This window comes from Scyliorhinus torazame, chromosome 1 (genome assembly GCF_047496885.1).
Source record: "Scyliorhinus torazame isolate Kashiwa2021f chromosome 1, sScyTor2.1, whole genome shotgun sequence".
NCBI classification, from domain to species: Eukaryota; Metazoa; Chordata; class Chondrichthyes; order Carcharhiniformes; family Scyliorhinidae; genus Scyliorhinus; species Scyliorhinus torazame.
In genome coordinates, this window is record NC_092707.1 from 278,335,160 (window position 1) to 278,355,246 (window position 20,087).

The 20,087-nt window shown below is 50.0% G+C and overlaps 1 protein-coding gene across 7 annotated transcripts in view; it reads right to left on the bottom strand.

Moving 5' to 3' along the window:
* The window catches only part of tasp1 (taspase, threonine aspartase, 1), a 147,127-nt gene that overhangs the window by 33,971 nt on the left and 93,069 nt on the right, over positions 1-20,087 (bottom strand). For all 7 annotated transcript variants that reach the window (XR_011947000.1, XR_011946999.1, XR_011947001.1 and 4 more), the window contains one exon: positions 7,044-7,154. Coding sequence is in view for 4 of the 7 variants with exons in the window: in XM_072506482.1 (XP_072362583.1) it covers positions 7,044-7,154 (111 nt within the window). In the remaining 3 variants the exon portion in view is untranslated. The remainder of the gene's footprint in view (positions 1-7,043; positions 7,155-20,087) is intronic.

Consider the following 20,087-nt stretch of genomic DNA (forward strand, 5'->3'; position numbering starts at 1 on the left):
AGGGGTATGGATGGAGAGTCAGGCGGGGGGGCCGCCGGGGGGAGAGCTGGAGGAGGGAGGCGGGGGCACGCGGTTGGCCAAAAAAGGGAGATGGCTAGTCGGCGGGATGGGGGGGGGGGGGGTTAACCCCCCGACCAGGCTGATCACATAGAGCGTGAGGGGCCTGAATGGGCCAGTCAAGCAGTCCCGCGTGTTCTCGCATTTGAAGGGGTTGAAGGCGGACGTGGCCATGTTGCAAGAGACGCACTTAAAGCTCGCGGACCAGGCGAGGCTAAGGAAAGGATGGGGGGTGGGATGGAGACAGGTGTTTCACTAGGGGTTAGACTCAAAGACCAGAGGAGTGGCCATTTTGGTCAGTAAACGAGTGGCATTTGAGGTGGGGAGCATCGTGGCGGACAAGGGGGTTAGGTATATAATGGTGAGTGGCAAGCTGCAGGGGGCCCGGGTGGTGTTAGTGAATGTATATGCCCCGAACTTGGACGATGAGGACGATGAGGACTTTATGAGGCGCGTGTTGGGTAGGATCCCGGACTTGGAGACAAGTCACCTGATTATGGGAGGGGACTTTAATACGGTCTTGGATCCAAGCTTGGATCGTTCCAAGTCCAGAACAGGAAAGAGGCCGGCGGCGGCCAGGGCCTTGTGGGAGTTCATGGGCCAAATTGGGGGGGGGGGGGGGGGGGGGGGGAGTGAGCCCCTGGAGGTTTACGCGGCCAAGGACGAAGGAGTTTTCCTTTTTCTCCCATGTCCATAAAGTCTATTCGCGAATAGACTTGTATTGAGTAGGGCGTTAATCAGAGGTTGGAGGGGTAGAATACTCGGCCATTGCGGTCTCGGAACATGCCCCGCACTGGGTGGACCTGCGACTGGGGGCGGATCGGGGTCAGTGCCCTCTCTGGCGACTGGACGTGGGGCTGCTAGCGGACGAAGAGGTGTGCGGGCAGATAAGGAGGAGTATTGAGAATTATGTGGGAGCGAATGACACAGGAGAATTGACGGTGGCAGTGGTTTGGGAAGCTCTGAAGGCGGTCATTGGGGGAGAGTTAATCTCCATTAGGTCCCATGGAGAGACGAAGGAGAGGACGGAGAGAGAGAGACTGGTGGGAGAGATACTCAGGATAGATAGGAGGTACGCAGAGGCCCCAGAGGGGAGGCTGTTGAACGAGCGCCGGAAATTACAGGCGGAGTTTGACTTGCTGTCCACGGGGAAGGCGGATGCGCAGCTGAGGAAAGCGAAGGGGGCAGTTTATGAGTATGGGGAGAATGGCGCACCAGCTGCACAGGAGGGAGGCGGCCAGAGAGATTGGGGGAGTGCGAGATAGGGATAGGGAAGGCAACATGGTGCTGAGCCCAGAGAGGGTCAATGAAGTGTTCCGGGAGGTTATACGAGTCGGAACCCCCCGGGGAGGGGAAAGGGATGAGGTGGTTGATGGACCGGTTAAGGTTCCCAAGAGTGGAAGCAGAGCGGGTGGAGGGACTGGGGGCCCCGATTGGGTTGGAGGAGGGAGTCAGGAGGCTGGCAGGCATGCAGACGAGCAAGGCCCTGAACGGCTTCCCAATAGAATTTTATAAGAAGTTCTCGGAGCTGCTGAGCCCGCTCCTGATGAGGACCTTCAGTGAGGCAAAGGAGAAAGGGATCCTCCCTCCGACAATGTCGCAGGCATTGATCTCGCTTATCCTGTAGAAGAAGGAGAAGGATCCGTTTCAGTGTGGGCCCGACAGGCCGATATCGCTCCTGAATGTGGATGCCAAGCTGTTGGCAAAAATTCTGGCCACCAGAATAGAGGACTGTGTCCCGGGAGTGATTGGGGAGGACCAGACGGGTTTTGTTAAGGGCAGGCAGCTGAACGCGAATGTGAGGAGGCGCCTGAATATTATCATGATGCCCTCGGGGCGGGGGGTGGCTGCAATGGACGCGGAGAAGGCCTTTGACAGGATGGAGTGGGAGTATCTGTGGGAGGCGCTAGGCAAGTTTGGATTTGGGGAGGGATTTATAGGGTGGGTCAAGCTGCTGTATCAAGCCCCTGTAGCGAGTGTGTCCACAAACCGGATAAGGTCGGAATATTTCAGGCTGCACCGGGGGACGAGACAGGGGTGTCCCCTGTCCCCGTTGCGGTTTGCCCTTGGCAATTGAGCTGTTGGCTATTGCGCTCAAGACTTCAGGGGATTGGAGGGGGCTGGTACACAGAGGGGAGGAGCACCGGGTCTCCATCTACGCGGATGACCTGCTGTTGTATATTTCGGACCCGTTAGAGGGAATGGGGGAGGTCATGTGGATCCTGGGAGACTTCAGGAGGTTCTCGAGGTATAAGTTGAACATGGGGAAGAGTGAGCTGTTCGTGGTCCACGGTAGGGGCCAGGAGGAGAGACTGAGGGAGCTCCTGCTCAGGATAGTGGAGAGGACCTTTCAGTACTTGGGGATACAAGTGGCCAGGAACTGGGATGGACTGCACAGGCTCAACTTAACCCGGCGAGTGGAGCAGACGGAGGGAGAGTTTAAAAGGTGGGATATGCTCCCGCTTTCCTTGGCAGGACGGGTGCAGACTGTGAAAATGACGGTTCTCCCCAGGTTCCTCTTTGTATTTCAGTGCCTCCCTATTTTCATCCCAAAGTCCTTCTTTAAGCGGGTGAATAGGATTGTGACGGGATTTGTGCGGGTGAATAAAACCCCACGAGTCAAAAGGGTATTCTTGGAGCGTAGCCCGGGGGGGACGGACTGGCTCTGCCGAACGTCTGCAGTTATTACTGGGCGGCCAATGTGGCCATGATCGGGAAATGGATGATGGGGCGGCGTCGTGTAGAGGCACCAGTCTAGGGGCACTTGTGACGGCTCCGCTGCCATTCTCGCCGGCGTGATACGCCAATAGTTCGGTGGTGACGGCGCCACGGAGGATCTGGGGGCAGTGGAGGAGACACAGGGGAGAGGAGGGGGCCTCGGAGTGAACCCCGATATGGAATAACCACAGATTTGCTCCGGGTAGGTTGGATAGGGGATACCAAGGCTGGTATAGGGCAGGTATTAGGAGGATGGGGGACCTGTTTATAGACACGGTTTTCCCCAGCATGCAGGCGCTGGAGGAGAGGTTCGGCCTGCCCCCGGGGAATGCGTTCAGGTACCTTCAGGTTCGGGACTTCCTTAGAAAACAGGTGGGGACATTCCCGCAGCTGCCCCCATGTAGGATCCAGGATAGGGTGGTGTCTGGCGTCTGGGTAGGGGAGGGGAGGGGAAGGTGTCGGACATATATCAGGAGCTGCGGGAGGTAGAGGAAGCCTCAGTGGGGGAGTTGATGGATAAGTGGGAGGAGGAGCTGGATGAGGGCCTGTGGGCCGATGCCCTGGGCAGGGTGCCCTCATCATGTGCTAGGCTCGGATTAATCCAGTTTAAGGTGGTGCATCGGGCGCATATAATGGCGGCAAGAATGAGTAGGTTTTTTGGGGTGGAGGACAGGTGCCCGAGGTGTGCAGGGAGTCCGGCGAATCATGCCCATATTTTTTGGGCATGCCCGGCGCTTAAAGGATTCTGGCAGGGGTTTGCAAGGGTGATGTCTAGGGTTTTGGACGCTCGGGTGAAGACGAGCCCAGCAGTAGCGATATTTGGGGTGGCGGAGGATCCGTGAGTGCAGGAAGCGAAAGAGGCCGAGGTACTGGCCTTTGCCTCCCTGGTAGCCCGGAGACGGATTCTGTTAATGTGGAGGGACTCGAAACCCCAGAGTGTGGAGACCTGGGTTAGCGACATGGCGGGGTTCCTCAACCTGGAGCGAATAAAGTTAGTCTTGAGAGGGTCCTTGATGGGGTTCTCCCGGCGGTGGCAACCTTTCCTTGACTTTCTAGGGGAGCAATAAGTGTCAGCAGCAGCAGCATCCTGGGGGGGGGGGGGGTTACTGTTCATACAATGTGAGTTGGGCATGGAGACAAAACCCACCTTGTTCTGTTTTTAAAAAAAATTCTGTTGTATAAGTAGTTTCATTGTAAGCTTTAGGCTATGTTTATTGTTATTTTTTATTACTATCTGTATTTCTATTTTTGTTATGTAAAAACGCTCATTGGAAAAACTTTAATAAAACATTTTTTTTTTTTTTTTTTTAAATGACCTCCCTTCCATCATAAGGTCAGAAGTGGGGATGTTTGCGGATGCCTGCTCAATGTTCAGCACCATTCGCGACTCCTCAGATAATGAAGCAGTCCATGTCCAAATACAGCAAGACCTGGACAATATCCAGGCTTGGGCTGACAAGCGGCAAGTTACATTCACGCCACAAGTGCCAGGCAATGGTCATCTCCTACAAGAGAGGATCTAACCAGCACCCCATGACATTCAATGGCATTGCCATCTCTAAATCCCCACAATCAACATCCTGGGGGTTACCACTGATCAGAAACTGAACTGGACTAGCCATATTAATACCGTGGCTACCCGGGCAGCTCAAATGCTTGGAATCGTACGGCGAGTAACTCACCTCCTGACCCCCCCCAAAATCCTGTCCACCATCTACAAGACACAAGTCAAGATTGCAATGGAATACTCTCCACTTGCCTGGATGAGAGCAGCTCCAACAATACTCTAGAAGCTCGACACCATCCAGGACAAAGCAGCTCACTTGATTGCTCCCCCTTCCACAAACATTCAAACCCTCCACCACCAACAAACAGTGGCAGCCTTGTGTCTAATGACAAGGTACACTGCAGTAACTCACCAAGGTTCCTTAGACAGCACCTTCCAATCCCACGACCACGATAATCTGGAAGTACAAGAGCTGCAAATACCTGGAGGTCTCCTCCAAATCACTCACCACCCTGACTTGGAAATATATTGCCGTTTCTTCAGTTGCTGGGCAACATCCTGGAACACCCTCCCTAACAGCACATTGCTGTAGCTCAAGGACTGTAGCGGTTCAAGAAGGCGACTCACCACCACCTTCTGAAGGGCAACTAGGGATGGGAACTAAATGCTAGCCTAACCAGCGATGCCCACATCCAGTAAATGAATAATAAAAAAAAATGTAGGGCACAATTTCCAAGGCTGTTGGAGGCTAGTTTGTGAACAAACAGGAAAAGTCCCAGAAACTGATTGAAGGAGAGTGGGGAATTCCCCACCATGTGGGCTAAGTAATTTAGTAACTGTTGAAATTGTTAAGAAGCTAATTATGGAAACTGGACTTCCCAGCCATGGAATCGGTTTCCCGACCTGTCAGCAACTCGCCAGGGTAACTAAGGCGAACACATCGCGTAAAGAGCTTCTTCGTGAAACCGACAAGCTGGGACGGATTTGATGAGATAGTTCCAGCCATCGTCACGGAGAGGAGGCTGTTCAAAGCACTTCTGATAATTTTTTCACTGTGTGACAGGAGATTGCCAATTTATGCTAAGACATTTCACCTGGCTAGTGGGCACGGTAGCAGTGGGTAACACTGTTACTTCACAGCACCAGGGACCCGGGTTCGATTCCCGGTTTGGGTCAGTCTGCACGCTGTCTGCATGGGTTTCCTCCAGGTGCTCCGTCCGGTTTCCTCCCACAAGTCCCGAAAGGCTGGCTTGTTAGGTGAAATGAACATTCTGAATTCTCCCTCTGTGTACCCGAACAGGCGCCGGAATGTAGCGACTAAGGGATTTTCACAGTAACTTCATTGCAGTGTTAATGTAAGCTAATGGTGACACTAATAAAAATTATTATTATTAGTGTTTCACTTACCAGCACTACGCTGCTGCCAGCCTTCAGCATGGCCTGGGAGCAGCTTATTCAGTTCCATATCCACCTCTGTTGAGGGTCAAGAGCATAATCCACACCACACCAGAGGGAGATGGTGGCATAGTGGCAATGCCCCTGGACTGGTAATCCAGAGGCCCAGGTTAATATTCTGGAAATAGGGTTCAAATCCCACCATGGAATTTAAATTCAATTAAAATAATCTGGAATTCCAGGCTAGTTTAACTAAATTAAGTACATTAAGTAATGCTCACCATTGATGGTCATCATAACCCAGCTGGTTCATTAATACCCTTTAGGGGATTAAATCTGCTGCCCTTAGCTGATCTGGCCTACATGTGACTCCAGGTCCACAGCAATGTGGTCGACTCTTAACTGCTTTCTGGACAAGAAATGGTGGACTTGCCAGTGACACCCTCAGAACCAGCTGCATTTTTCTCAGTCGTACGCTACCCCAGAGGGCTGATGGGATGGACACCAAGATCCAACTGAAAGGAGGAAGGATGCTCAACACGCCGAGGATCAGTTTTTACAACATATGCGCTTTCCTGCCACAGGAGGTTCAGGTTCTCATGGCAGGTCACTGCTGCCATTTATAGCCTTCACAGAACAAGACTCCTTCACAGTGTAGCAGGTGGGCACGCTTTGCCAATGGCCGATATGACTTGTCAATGGAAGGAATCACCCCACATCCTTGGTCTCTGCCTCTCGCCAAGTTGTGTGCTTTCTTCTGTCAGGAGAAAAAGCAGAGAGGCACACATGCTCATGATGGCTTGTATGCAGAGGAGGGCACCACTTGTGAAGGATCACAGTGAGACATGGGTGTGGGTGGACTATAGGCATGTGGAGAGTGAGTATTGGCTGTTCATATAGGTACGTTATGCGCCTGCAGGGTGTAAAATGAGTGAAGCTGTAACATGGGTTGTCCTGAAGAGTGCTGTGCAGGAGAATGCTGGACAATTCAGTGTGAAACGTAGCATATGAAAGTGTTATAACTCTCAAATGTCATGTCATACCCCCTTGAGGTCAGAGATCCTTTTATTGGACTGAGTTCAGGTTGGAGAGATCATACTCCTGCTGCTTAATTTCTTGGTGATTTCCATCCTTGCCTACTTGGGTGGATAGATTGTCCTCTTCCTCACATCCTTGGGAGAGCTCACCTCACTGCAGTCCCTCAGATCCTGCAGGACCTCCAGGTAAGAGTGAGAGAGCTGAGGATAGTCTTCTCAGGTCTCTTTCCCGATTCCTATGGTGAGCTTTTATGATGCATGTCATGGTCCCTATAATTAGATGGCCCCCCTGTTGCAGCAGAGATCAACATTCCAGCTATACTGCTTACCTAGGAGTGCTCGAGTATTCAATGATGACTCGGATTCTAGTGAACATCTGCAGCAACGGAGAACTATGACTCCCCCCAGGACAGAATCTTCATGGGCAAGGAATGGTGAGCCTATGAATAAACCAGAAAAATGTTACTGGACTTTTGCTAATAGAAACCTATAGATTAGACAGCCTTACTGCTTCAAAACTTTGCTATTCCTTAACCGTCAGGATAATTAACACACCTGCTATGTTGCACAACTGAAGGCCGAAATCCAACACACAAGCCAGATTAGACTCAAGTAAAACCCAATCAAACTACAGAATGTCAGCTTCGACATCACATATCTGATGGATAATGGGGAACAGTTCCCTTCTTTAACAAAATACAGGGAAAGGTTAGTGTTAGATATGCAATCTCATCAACACTGCTACATTCACAAATTCAGCTGGATCAGACGCTTTGCGAGCCTGATAGATCCCGGGAATGGGGTCTCCCGGCTTTTACTGGCCATGCTGCACCACGGCGAGCTGCGTTTCAGGCGCAGGATGGCCATTGTGTTGCGCCCGTAGTCACTTTTTTGGGCCCTGGGGAGTTTCTCACCGGTTTAGTCCACATTTCGAATTTTTTTCAGCACTGATGATCTGAACTCGGACAAATTCAGTTTATTAATTTGCTTTTGAGAACCAGCATACCAAGAATTAGGAAGAAAAAAAATCAGAGGCACAGTAATCCACGAGTTGCTTTTGCGCACTTGCTTAGTCATCTCGGTTACGTTGATGAAGTAGACGGTTGGGGGTCATAAGAACATAAGAAATAAGAGCAGGAGTAGGGTTGACGGGTGAGGGCAGGTATGCAAATTGTTCGGCAACTACTGAATGAATTTACCTAAAAAGGACTAGCAGGAGACATAACAATTGCCCAAATGATCAACAGTTCACCTTTTAAGACAACAAAATCTGAGTAACATATTCCAGTGCCACTGCAGATCTGCTTACATTGCTGGACTGTGCACCATCCTTACCTGGACATAGTGAAATCCATTACATAAAAAAATGAAAGTCAAAATTATTTCTCAGAATAATATTTTCAAAAAATAATTATGATTAATGATCATACTTTGCTTTAATTAATTAAGTTGATGTGTAAATACATTTTTGCCATAGACTGAATGGGTGACTATGCATAATTGGCTGAAAAGGGATTATGGAGATTGACATTGTGAATGAGCTGAATTAATAACAGTTATTAACCTAGGGTGCTTCAGCGCACTTGTCATTTCAACTCTGTGTTACTAGAAGAACTGAATGATCAGAATAGTTACTTTTCCAAGCTATTTCCCTTTAACTCATCAGTACTGGCCAATTAAATGTTTCCCACCTCCATAAACATTACAAGTACTGTTTATAAATTTGCTTTTAAATTCAATTTGTTAAAACAGGCACTGTTGCCGAAACCATCTCTTGAAACTTTGTGCGGAATTCAATGGAAAAATTTCTAAGTTAATTTGTGGCGGGTTTTACAGGAGTTTCCCGCCGGCTCTGCCGGTGTGTTCCCCACCGCTATCCAATGACACTTGGGGCTCGATTCAACTAATTGGGAACAAAGTCCTATTGCGAGCATATTTAGCTGCGGGTTTTCTGGGCTCGCCAGGAAACACATGGCTATACAAAGCGACTCACGTTGTATAAGGGGCCTCAGCGGGGACTGGGCAGCTGAGGCCGCACATAGCCCCGTTTTGTGGGAAGCTCAGAGGCTCCTGAAGCGATCCATGACAGCCCAATCGCACTATAGGAGGGTTCCTGTGCCCCCCCCCAAACACCCATGCAGGGCACCTCTGGCCTGTTGGTGCGCGCAAAAAATGGCAGCTTGGCAGTGCCAACCTGGCAGCGTCCATGCCAACTGGCAGTGCCACCCAGGCACCTTGGCAGTGCCAGGCGGCACCAATGCCAGGACACCACCTTGCCTAAAGGGCATGCAGCTGGAGGGTATCCGATCCCATGCGAGCCCCCCCCCCCCCCCAAGTGTTCCCAGCAGACTCTCTTTTTAGATGCTCTCGGTACTCATTTAAGAAATTCCCTTTACGTGTGTATTTTATAAAATATCAACAGAATATTTTAGCCTGCAACATAATAAATCTTTTGACTCTCCTGCCTTGAATCATTGAAAACCTTGCATAACTCTACCTTTCCCAAAGTATTTTTCAATATCAAAAAGCTATTATTTTCCACTTCACACGACCCACCACCTTCCCTTTAAGTGTTCGCGGTGTCTTTAATTTTGTTTCAGGATCCTGAGAGTTGCCTGAACACAAGTCTGATTTTACACAGCACCGATAACCAGCCCCAAGCAACTTCACAATGGCATTCATCCATCATTCCCATGAAACACAGCTGTCCACAGTCAACACACACAAACTAACCAGAACAGCATAGCAGACATAAATCGGTGATTAATTTCTGATAATTCCAGATTAGCAGTAAAAATAAAATTAATCTCTAAAAAAATGGGCATTATATAAGTTAGCTTTCATATTTGGTCCAAAGTTACATTCTTTGATTTTGATCTTGAAATGGTCATACATTCAACACAAGACAAATGCTCAATGCTATAATAGTCCCTAGGTTTGGAATTTCTGAAGGTTTGAAAGAACTATTAACAACAGAAAAAGGTCAATAGCGAAGGTTAGGGTAGAAAGGTAAAATAAAAATTTAGGAATTCTCATAAAGGAGAACAACACCTCAAATAATAAACAACCAATTATCTATACTTGTGATTTTAATTCTAAATAAATTGAAGATTAGAATATTCAACCTGTTGTTTTTTTTTTAATAAAAAGTACAATTCTGCTGGTCATCCTACCCGAGTAATGTAAACCTCTTATATGCCTCTACTGCAGCAGTTTACTCTTTGGAGGCCCATATCATATTTAGTGAGGTAGATTAGGAAATATTTAAAGAAAAGAACTTTGAAAACGAAACACACGTGTAACGAAGAATGCAATAAAATATGATTCTGAAATTATGTTTTGCAACTAATTTCCAAAATATTTTCCAAATAATTAACACTTAATTTTACAGAATAAAAATATTTACTCCCAAAGACAGCCCCCCTACCCAAACACCCACATTTAGCAATCTCTCTGCTGCATAATGCTTTTAAGCTACACAAGTGATGAACATCTGCCATCAGTTTGTCTGTCACCTGCTGCTTAAAGAGCTCTGAATGTCTATGCCAGGCATTCCCAATTTGGCTAGAGGCCCACAGCTCCCGCAGGGATTCAGATCTAAATTGTAAACAGGATGCTGGCTGCCGGCGGCAAGAGCTACAATCAGTTGCAAGCAGGCCAAATGTAACTAAGCTGCTTTCTTGCCTGCTGGCTACATCCACTGTCCTGCCAAGCTATTCTTTTAGGTCCGCTAACAGCCTGTTCATTTGCTGGATGGCATCCCTTTGCTGGAAGATAGTAAAAAGTGACTGAGCACACTGTGAAGCTTTGATCTCCCCAGTACTTATGAAGAGTGACAAGTAAAAATGCATCTGCATTTTATGAAATATTCCACTGGCATGTAAGCCTTCAGATCTTGACCATGAAACAAAGCCCGTACACGGAAAGGCAGTTATAAAATGTAGGACATTTGAACTATTTCTGTGGGGCAAATTTTATTGGGTTTGGTTTTTCAAAATAGGCAGCTGCAATAAGCACTGATGCTTTGCTGTTCTACTTCCATTATATCAAAATAGATCCTTGTAAACCCAACTTTAAACTTTATTACTTGGTACCATGCTACAATAAATCCCTCTGCATAGCAAGGGTATCCCTATATTGTGTGAGTTAGAGTTCCAAACAATTTTTCAGCACCTAAAATGTGCTTAAGGGTACAAGCAGCATCTTAAGAATTTATCGGAAAGAAGTCACTAAATCATGCTAATAAGTTACTATTTTAGTTTTGCCCTCAAGGAATTTTTAGACTCAATTAATAAACCCCGAATTCTGGTTGGCGGGTTGGGGTATGACTTGGATGCTCTGGACCCTAGCACATAATTTAAAACCCCTCACTTGGGAGGAAGTCCCGCCTTAAAGATCCACTGGCCAACCTGGATGAGGCAGAGGTGAGGGGAAATTCTCTCTCGCTCACAGGGTATTTAGTATGTGAAATTTCCTTTCCAGAAAGCCATGGCGGCTTGGACACTGAATGTATTCAAGATGGAGTTAAGACAGATTTTTGATAGACAAGGGATTCAAGGGCAATGGAGGGGCAGCAGGAAAGTGAAGTTGAGACTTCAACCAGATCAGTCAGCCACGATCTTACTGAATGGCACAAAGGATTGAAAATAGCCTACATCTGCTCCAATAATCGGCCGTTCTAAGGACTCATAAAATTGCTGCGTGGTCGAGGTGAGCAGGAAACCAGTGGAGGCCCATCTGTGCTATTTCACACTCCCTTTGTCTCCCCGCCACCAATTCCCAAAAAACTGCCAGCAGGGGAGCATGAAATTCAGGCCGATGTGATCCTGTCGATACATTGGATATCATATCAATCTAAATATTTTAATTATGTTCTTCCCTTACCCAAACTCACTAAAACACAAAGGGGAGATGTAGTCGGACTTCCGGTGGAAGCCATGATGTGAGCGGTCGCACATTTGGCAACTTCCGCTTGTGGCGCTATTTTTGGACCCCCCCCCCCCCCGATTAACGGGTGGATGTTTTGATGGAAAAAAGGTGCAGGAGTGGTGGAGGAAGAATTTATTCCACTGGTGGATGGATTTGTGGACCAGAAGTCGTTTTAGGCGAAGAGTTGTTGGAGCAAGAAACTTTTCCTGCGTCACAGGGAAAGATGGCGAAGAGCAAGGGGTTGGCCCTACCATCTCAATGTTCTGTGGAGCATCTGACGGACTTCGTGAATGAGAAGTTCACCCAGCAGAGAAAGGAGTCTCTGGCGAAGACAGTGGACCCGCTTAAGGCGGGGATCGACCACGTGGAGCAGAGGTTGGAGACTCAAAGCCAGTCGATCAAGAAGATGGAAGAGATGGTGGGGGAGCATGAGGAGCAGCTTGCTTCTTTGGCGGTAGAGATGGGGGTGATGAGAGATACCCAGAAGAGGCTTCAGGACAAGATGGAAGATCTGAAGAACCGCTCCTGGAGACAGAATCGGAGAATTGTGGGGTTGCCAGAGGGCATTGAGGGAGTGGACGCTGGCTCTTATGTAGCCAAAATGCTGGAGGAGCAGGTCTTCGAAAGGCCCTTGGAGGTGGATTGAGCGCACAGTGTGCTGATAAGGAAGCAGCATGGTAACGAGTCACCGAGGGCGATGGTGGTGCGGTTGCTCTGGTTCCTTGATAATGAACGGATCCTGAGGTGGGCCAGGCAGATGAGGCAATGTACCTGGGAGGACAACGAGCTTTGGGCGTACCAGGACCTTGCTGCGGAGCTGGCCAAGAGGAGAGCGGGCTTTAACAGAGTGAAGGCTGTCCTCTTCAAGAAGAGGGTGAAGTTCAGATGCTGTACGCCTCTGGGTGACCTACAATGGTCGGGAATATTATTTTTGAACACCGGAGGAAGCAATGGAGTTTATGAGAGACAATGGACTGGCAGGAGGAGGATATTGAACTTTGGAGGTGGTGTTTGGGGAGGTTGGTTCTCCCCATCTCCCTTGCCAGGGGGTTAGGGGTGTTTCCCCCCCTTTTTGTTTTTCCCCTTGGGGGGTTGTTTGGGTTTTTTTGTATGTGAATGTTATGGCTGTAACGTACTCGACTCCCTGGGGGGGGGGGGGGATTTGGGGGGGGAACCTTCATTGGGGCATTTTTTCTATTGTTGGCTGCACTCAGGGCTGTTTTGAGGGGATGGTCGTGGGTGAGTGCATTTGGATCTGTTTGTTTCTTTGTTTTTTTTCCCCTCTGTCCTAGATTGTTGATATTGTTGTTTGCATCAAGGTCGTGTGTGAACGGGGGGAGGGCGGAAGGGGAATCAGTGGGGGGTAGGATGCTAGGTGCCATGGGCAGGGGCTGCCAGGCTAGCTCACGGAAACACAGAGGGGGTGGGGGAGGGGTGAGAGCAGGTGGTTAGTGTGCTGAGGGAGGTTAGGATTGTTATTCTGTATGGGGGGTGGGGACACTCCTGAAATACGGTATGATAGGGGTCGATGATGGAGGAAATCCGAGGGAGGGCCTGGTGGGTTGCGAGCCAGAGGCTGGCCCAGGAGGGGCTATAGTTGATCAGGGGGGGGTCCCCCTGACCAGGCTGATCACATGGAACATTGAGAGGGTTGAACGGACTGGTGAAGAGGTCCCACGTGTTTGTGCATTTGTGGAGCTTAAATGAGGATGTGGCATTCTTGCAGGAAACGCACCTGAAGATCGGGGCTCAAACCAGGCTAAGGAAAGGGTGGCGATGTCAGGGCCAGGATTCTCCAAGCCCGTGCCGGCTCTGTGAATCGGAGTTGATGCCGAGATGGCCCGCGACGCCATTCTCTGGCGACCGGAGAATCGCGGCGCCGGTCGGGGGCCATTGAAAGAGGCTCCTGCGGCGATTCTCCTCGGTCGACCGGTCGGGTTCCCGCCAGCGTGGTTCTTTTTTTTTTTTTTTTTTTTAAATTTTAATTCAAATTTTCACAAAATATCAACAACAAAATACAGAAAAGAACAACCCCCTCCATATACATAAATAATAAATTAACAGCCTTCATCAACACAAAGGCAAATATACACACCCACTCAAGAAAAACAACCCCCCCCCCCCCCCCCCCGGGTTGCTGCTGCTGACCATCTTCTAACGTTCTGCCAGGAAGTCTAGGAACGGTTGCCACCGCCTGAAGAACCCTTGCACCAATTCCCTGAAGGCAAATTTCACCCTCACCAATTTAATAAACCCTGCCATATCGTTGATCCAGGATTCTATGCTTGGGGGCCTCGCATCTTTCCACTGAAGAAGAATCCTTCGCCGGGCTACCAGGGACGCAAAGGCCAGAATACCGGCCTCTTTCGCCTCCTGCACTCCTGGCTCCTCTGCCACCCCAAATATTGCGAGCCCCCAGCCCGGTTTGACCCTGGAATCTACCACCCTCGACACCGTCTTTGCTACACCCTTCCAAAAGTCCTCCAGCGCTGGACACGCCCAGAACATGTGGGTGTGGTTTGCTGGGCTCCATGAGCACCTAACACACCTGTCCTTGCACCAAAGAACCGGCTCATCTTTGCCCCGGTCATGTGAGCCTTATGCAACACCTTAAATTGTATGAGGTTGAGCCTCGCGCAAGAGGAGGAAGAGTTCACCCTCCCCAGGGCATCCGCCCACATCCCCTCATCAATCTCCTCACCCAACCCCTCCTCCCACTTACCCTTTAGCGCCTCCACCGAGGCCTCCTCCTGCATCACCTGATACGTTGCCGAGATCCTCCCCTCTCCAACCCACACCTCCGACAGCACCCGGTCCTGGACCCTGCGTGGTGGCAACAGTGGGAACTCCACCACCTGCCGCCGAACAAACGCCCTTACCTGCATATATCTGAAGGCGTTCCCCGGGGGGAGTCCGAACTTCTCCTCCAGCTCACCCAGGCTCGCGAACTTCCCGTCCACAAACAGTTCCCCCATCCTTCTAATCCCTACCCTGTGCCAGCTCAGAAACCCTCCGTCCATCCTCCCCAGGACAAACCGGTGGTTCCCCCAAATCGGGAACCACACCGAGGCCCCCACCTCCCCCCTGTGACGTCTCCATGGCCCCCAAATTTTGAGGGTAGCTGCCACCACCGGGCTTGTGGTATACCTCGTTGGAGGAAGCGGCAGCGTCACCAGCGCCTCCAGGCTCATGCCCACACAGGACGGCAGCTGCAGCCTCTTCCATGCCACCTCATCCCCCTCCATCAACCACTTAAGCACCATCGCTTGGCGGCCAAATAATACCCACAGAGTTTAGGCAGCGCCCCCCCCCGCCCCCCTGCACCGCTCCAGGAACACCCTTCTCACCCTCGGGGTCTTCTGCACCCACACAAACCCCATAACGCTCCTGTTAACCCGCCTGAGGAAGGCCCTAGGGATCAGGATGGGGAGGCATTGGAACAGGAACAAAAACCTCAGGAGCACCGTCATTTTAACTGACTGCACCCTACTCGCCAGGGAGAGTGGCAGCACGTCCCACCTCTTAAACTCCTCCTCCATCTGCTCCATCAACCTCATGAAGGTAAGCTTATGTAGGGCCCCCCAGCTCCTAGCCACCTGGACCCCCAGGTATCTGAAACTCCTCTCCGCCCTTTTTAGTGGGAGCTCACCAATCCCCCTCTCCTGGTCCCCTGGGTGCACTACGAACAACTCGCTCTTCCCCATATTAAGCTTGTAGCCGGCGTGGTTCTAACATGGTTACACCTCGGCGGGAGCTGGTGGGGGGGGGCGCCTCCACTACTTCCAGGCCCGCGATCGGGGGCCAACGATTGGCTGGCGCACGCGATCCGGGGGGGTGGGGGAGGGGCCTACCTTCTTCCGCGCTGGACCGCTGTGTGGCTCCACCATGTCACGGGCCCGGCGCAGAAGAGGTGACTGCGCGCATGCATGGGCCCCCCGGCCGGCAGTGCAGGGCCGCGTATCGGCGCCATGCTGCGTGGAGCACTCCGGCGCCGTGCTGGCCCCCTGTGGGCCACAGAATCGGTGGGCCAGGAGGCCCGTTGACACCGGCATGAAACACTCCGATGTTTACGCCGGCATCACCACTTAGCTGCCGTATTGCAGAATCCCAGCCCACGTCTTTCATTCAGGATTCGATTTTGAAGATGAGGGGGATGGAGATCTTGATAAATAAGTGGGTAGCGTTTGAAGTGGGGAACATAGTAGCAGATTATTGCAGGGGGGGTGGGGGGGGGGAAGGTTTGTTACGGTCAGTGGGAAATTAGAGGAGATGCCGGTGGTGTTGGTGAGTGTTAAGCCCCAAACTGGGACGATTCAGAGTTTATGAGGTGGGTGCTGGGGAATATCCCGGACCTGGACTTGCACTGGCGGAGCGGGCAGAGATGGTGAGGTTAGTGGATGAGATTCTGCAGATAGATAGGAGGTATTGCTTTTTTTATGGTTGTTATATAAATAAATGCCTCAATAACATTAAAAAAATTTTGTAAAATTTCTTTTTCTTTAAAAAGGGGAGTTGTAGTCTTCCCATCTGGTATTAAATTCTCATATTAACTCAAGTACCAGAATCACCAAGATTATGGATTTTTGTTCATCCATAGTAATCGATTAGATGGATCAACGGAGTAGCTCTTTTAAAATTTGGAAACCCATTAATCACTGGTCTCCATCTCACCAAGTAGAAATTGCCACAAAAGTTGGTTCAGATATTAAGATTAGATGCAGTCATGACATTCTGTAGAAGTTCTATCTTCATATCCAAAAACGGTGTATTGTTATCATTCAACCAAGGACATTTGGTTCTCTGAGAACATTGTACCCAGAACTAAACATGTCGGTCAGAAAGTCCAAAGTTCCATTTGACACATCTTTTAAAAAAATTTTTTTAATAAATATTTTTATTCTCCTCCTTTTTCACATTTTCTCCTAAATTTACACCCAACAGTAAACAATAATCAGTAACGAATGCAATGTCAATCCCCATATCAATAACAGCAATCCCATCCTCCCATCAAACATTAGCCCGCATGTTAACATAAACAAATAACAAAAAGGAATCTGGAATCACCCATAGTCACCATTAACACATAGTCCCCCTCTCCCCCCAACTCTGAGCCCCCCAATCTCTCCCCCCCTCCTCCCCCCTAATGTTCGATGTAATCCAAGTCTCGAAAGTGCACGAGTAACACCCATGAATTGTAGAACCCCTCCATCCTTCCCCTCAGTTCAAATTTGACCTTCTCAAGAGTCAAGAATTCCAGCAGATCCACTTGCCACGCCAGGGCACAGGGTGGAGGTTGATCTCCATCCCAACAGAATCCGCCTTTGGGCGATCATTGAGGCGAAGGCTTCATCCGCCTCCACACTAGTTTCCAACCCCGGCTCGTCTGGCACCCCGAATATGGCCTCCCAAGGGCTCGGGTCCAGTTTCACGTGCACCACTTTAGAGATTACCCTAAACACATCCTCCAGCTTTGGACAGGACCAAAACATATGATGAACACGGTTTGCGGGGCCCTCCCCGCAACATTCACACACATCTTCTACCCCCTCAAAGAGCCGGCTCATCCTTGCCCTTGAAATGTGCTCTATATACCACCTTCAGCTGCATCAGCCCCAACCTTGCGCACGAGGTGGAGGCATTCACCCTCCGGAGCACCTCATACCAGAACCCCTCCTCCATACCCTCTCCCAACTCTTCCTCCCACTTTGCTTTGATTCTTTCCAGCGGTGGCTCCTCCACTTCCAAAATAGCCCCGTAAACCGCCGACACTACCCCTTCTCCAGTCCCCCCGTCGTCAGCACCTTCTCCAACAATGTGGAAGCCGGTTCTACAGGGAAGCTCTGTATCTCCTTTCTGGCAAAGTTTCAAACCTGCATGTATCTAAATATTTCCCCCTGCTCCAGCCCATACTTCGCTCCCAGCTCCTTCAATCCTGTAAACCGACCCCCAAGAAACAAATGTTTTAGTGTCCATTCTACACATCTAATAGGATCATTGAACTCAGATGGGTAGCATTTGGGGCTGCCACAATTGGTCTCAGAGATCTGGCAAAAATGTGGAAGGGTAGTTAAAACATAGAATAATGCTAACAATGTCTATTTAATAATGTCTGTTGAAGAGGGACTTCTGGTGGCGGCATGTAGAAGGAAGTCGCACAAAAGGTAGCTCTCGCCATAGTCCTTGGGCTGGATTCTCTGTTCCTGAGGCTAAGCGCCACTCCAACGGAGGATCCGTGGTGTTTCACGATGGGAAAATCGGTGCAAAACGCACACTGATTCAGATACCGGTGAGAGGCCAGCACCGGCGCCGTGTGAAACACCCGCGAAACGCGCAGAAAACGGTTGGAGAATCACCAGGTCCCGTGCTGCACATGCGCAGGGCTGACAAGCTGCAGCTGCGCATACGCCTACACCCCACACACATGCACCAATTGCACCGGAAAAGATGGCGGCAACCATGCTGGACCATGTACCGACTCACCCCAACACCATAGCCCACCTCCTGGCCAGCCCCCACCACTTCCCCCAGCCCTGGCGGAAGCCCCCTGGCCAGTGACAGGGATCCCAACAGAGTGTGGCGGAGCTGGGCACTGTCCGCATGCCCTCCCTCTCTCTCTAAGCCGCACGGCAGGCTCCCGACCGTTGACACAGTGATTAGCACTGCTGTCTCACAGCTCCAGGGACCCGGGTTCAATTCCAGCCTGTGTGGAGTTTGCATGTTCTCCCTGTATCTGCGCGGGTTTCCTCCGGGCGCTCCGGTTTCCTCCCACAGTCCAAAGATGTGCAGGTTAGGCAGATTGGCCATGCTAAATTGCCCCTTGGTGTCCAAAACCTTAGGTGGGGTTACGGGGATAGGATGGAGACGTGGGCTTAAATAGGGTGCTCTTTTCAAGGGCCGTTCAGACCCAATGTGCCGAATGGTCTCCTTCTGCACTGTAAATTCTGATTCTATGAAGTGTCCTTGTACGCCAATGATCTTATTGTATGTGATGGACCCGATCCCCACCATGGGCGATATAATGGGGCTGATGAGGCACTTTGGCTCTTTTTCAGGGTACAAGTTAAACTTGGAAAAAAGTGAGTGTTTTCTGGTTAATAGTCCAGGTGGGGAGTCAATCTGAGGGGGCTGCCGTTCTGGTTGGCTGGTTCTAACTTTAGGTATCTGGTGGTCCAGGTGGCCTGGGATTGGGCCCGGCTCCATAAGCTAAACTATATGGGCTTGGTGGGTAGGGTTAGGAATGATCTGCAGAAGTAGGACAATCTTTCTCTGTCCTTGGAGGGCAGCGTTCTATCTGTCAAGATGAACATTTTGCCAAGATTTTTGTTCTTGTTCCAGTGTTTGCCAGTATTTCTCTCTAAATCCTTTTTTGGGGAAGTCGAAAAATTGATCACTTCCTTTATATGGGCGGGTACGACCGCGATGATTCAAAGGACAGTCCTTCGGAGGAACAGACAGTTAAGGGGCTTGGCTAAGCCGAGTCTGATATATTATTACTGACCAGCAAACGTGGAGAAGGTGTTGGTTGGTGTAGAGATCCGGGAGCCACATGAGTACAGATGGAGTCAAAGTCATGTGGAGGGTTTTAGCAATGGCCTCGCTCCCATTCTCACCGGTGAAATATTTGGCAAATTTGGTGGTTGTCTCCACCTTGAAGATATGGAAACTATTTTGACTACAGTTTAAATAGGGGGCTGTCACGAAGCTGGCTCCGATTTGTTAGAATCACTTGTTTGAGCCTGTGAGGTTGGATATCATATTCAGGGGATGGGAGAGGAATGGGTTGGAAAGAATGGGGGATCTGTTCCTGGAGGGCGGTGTGCCAGTTTAGAGGAACTGTCATAGAAGTTTGGGCACTTGCGATCTGACTCATTCAGATAATTACAAGTTTGCAATTTTGTAAAACAGATCTTCCCAACATTCCCCGTGGTGCTGCCAACCTCATTAATGGAGAGGGTTCTTTCAGAATTGGAGGGAGTATTTCCAGTATCTATGTACGGATTATGATGGAGGACTCAGTATCTGTGGAGGGCATTAAGGCCAGTGGAAGGAAGAGTTGGGGCCTGTTTTGGGCGATGAGGTGAGGAGTGAGGCCCTGCGGAGGGCAAACTCCATGTTCTTGTGTGAGAGTCTTGGCTTAATACAACTTAAGGTAGTGTATTGGGCTCACCTAACTAGGTCCAGGAAGAGTCAGTTCTTTGCAGGGATGGAGGACAAATTTGTGTGTGTGTAGGGGTCCGGCCAACCACATGCCAATGTTTTGGTCATGTCCCAAGCTTGTGGGTTTTTGGGTCTCTTTTCTTGAGCACCATGTCAACGATTCTGAAAATTGAGCTCAAGCCCTGACCCATAGTGGCCATATTTGGGGTGTCAGACTTGCCGGAGCTACAGAGGGTGCGGGGTATGATGCCCTGGCCTTCGCCTCGCTGCGGACATTTAGTGACAAC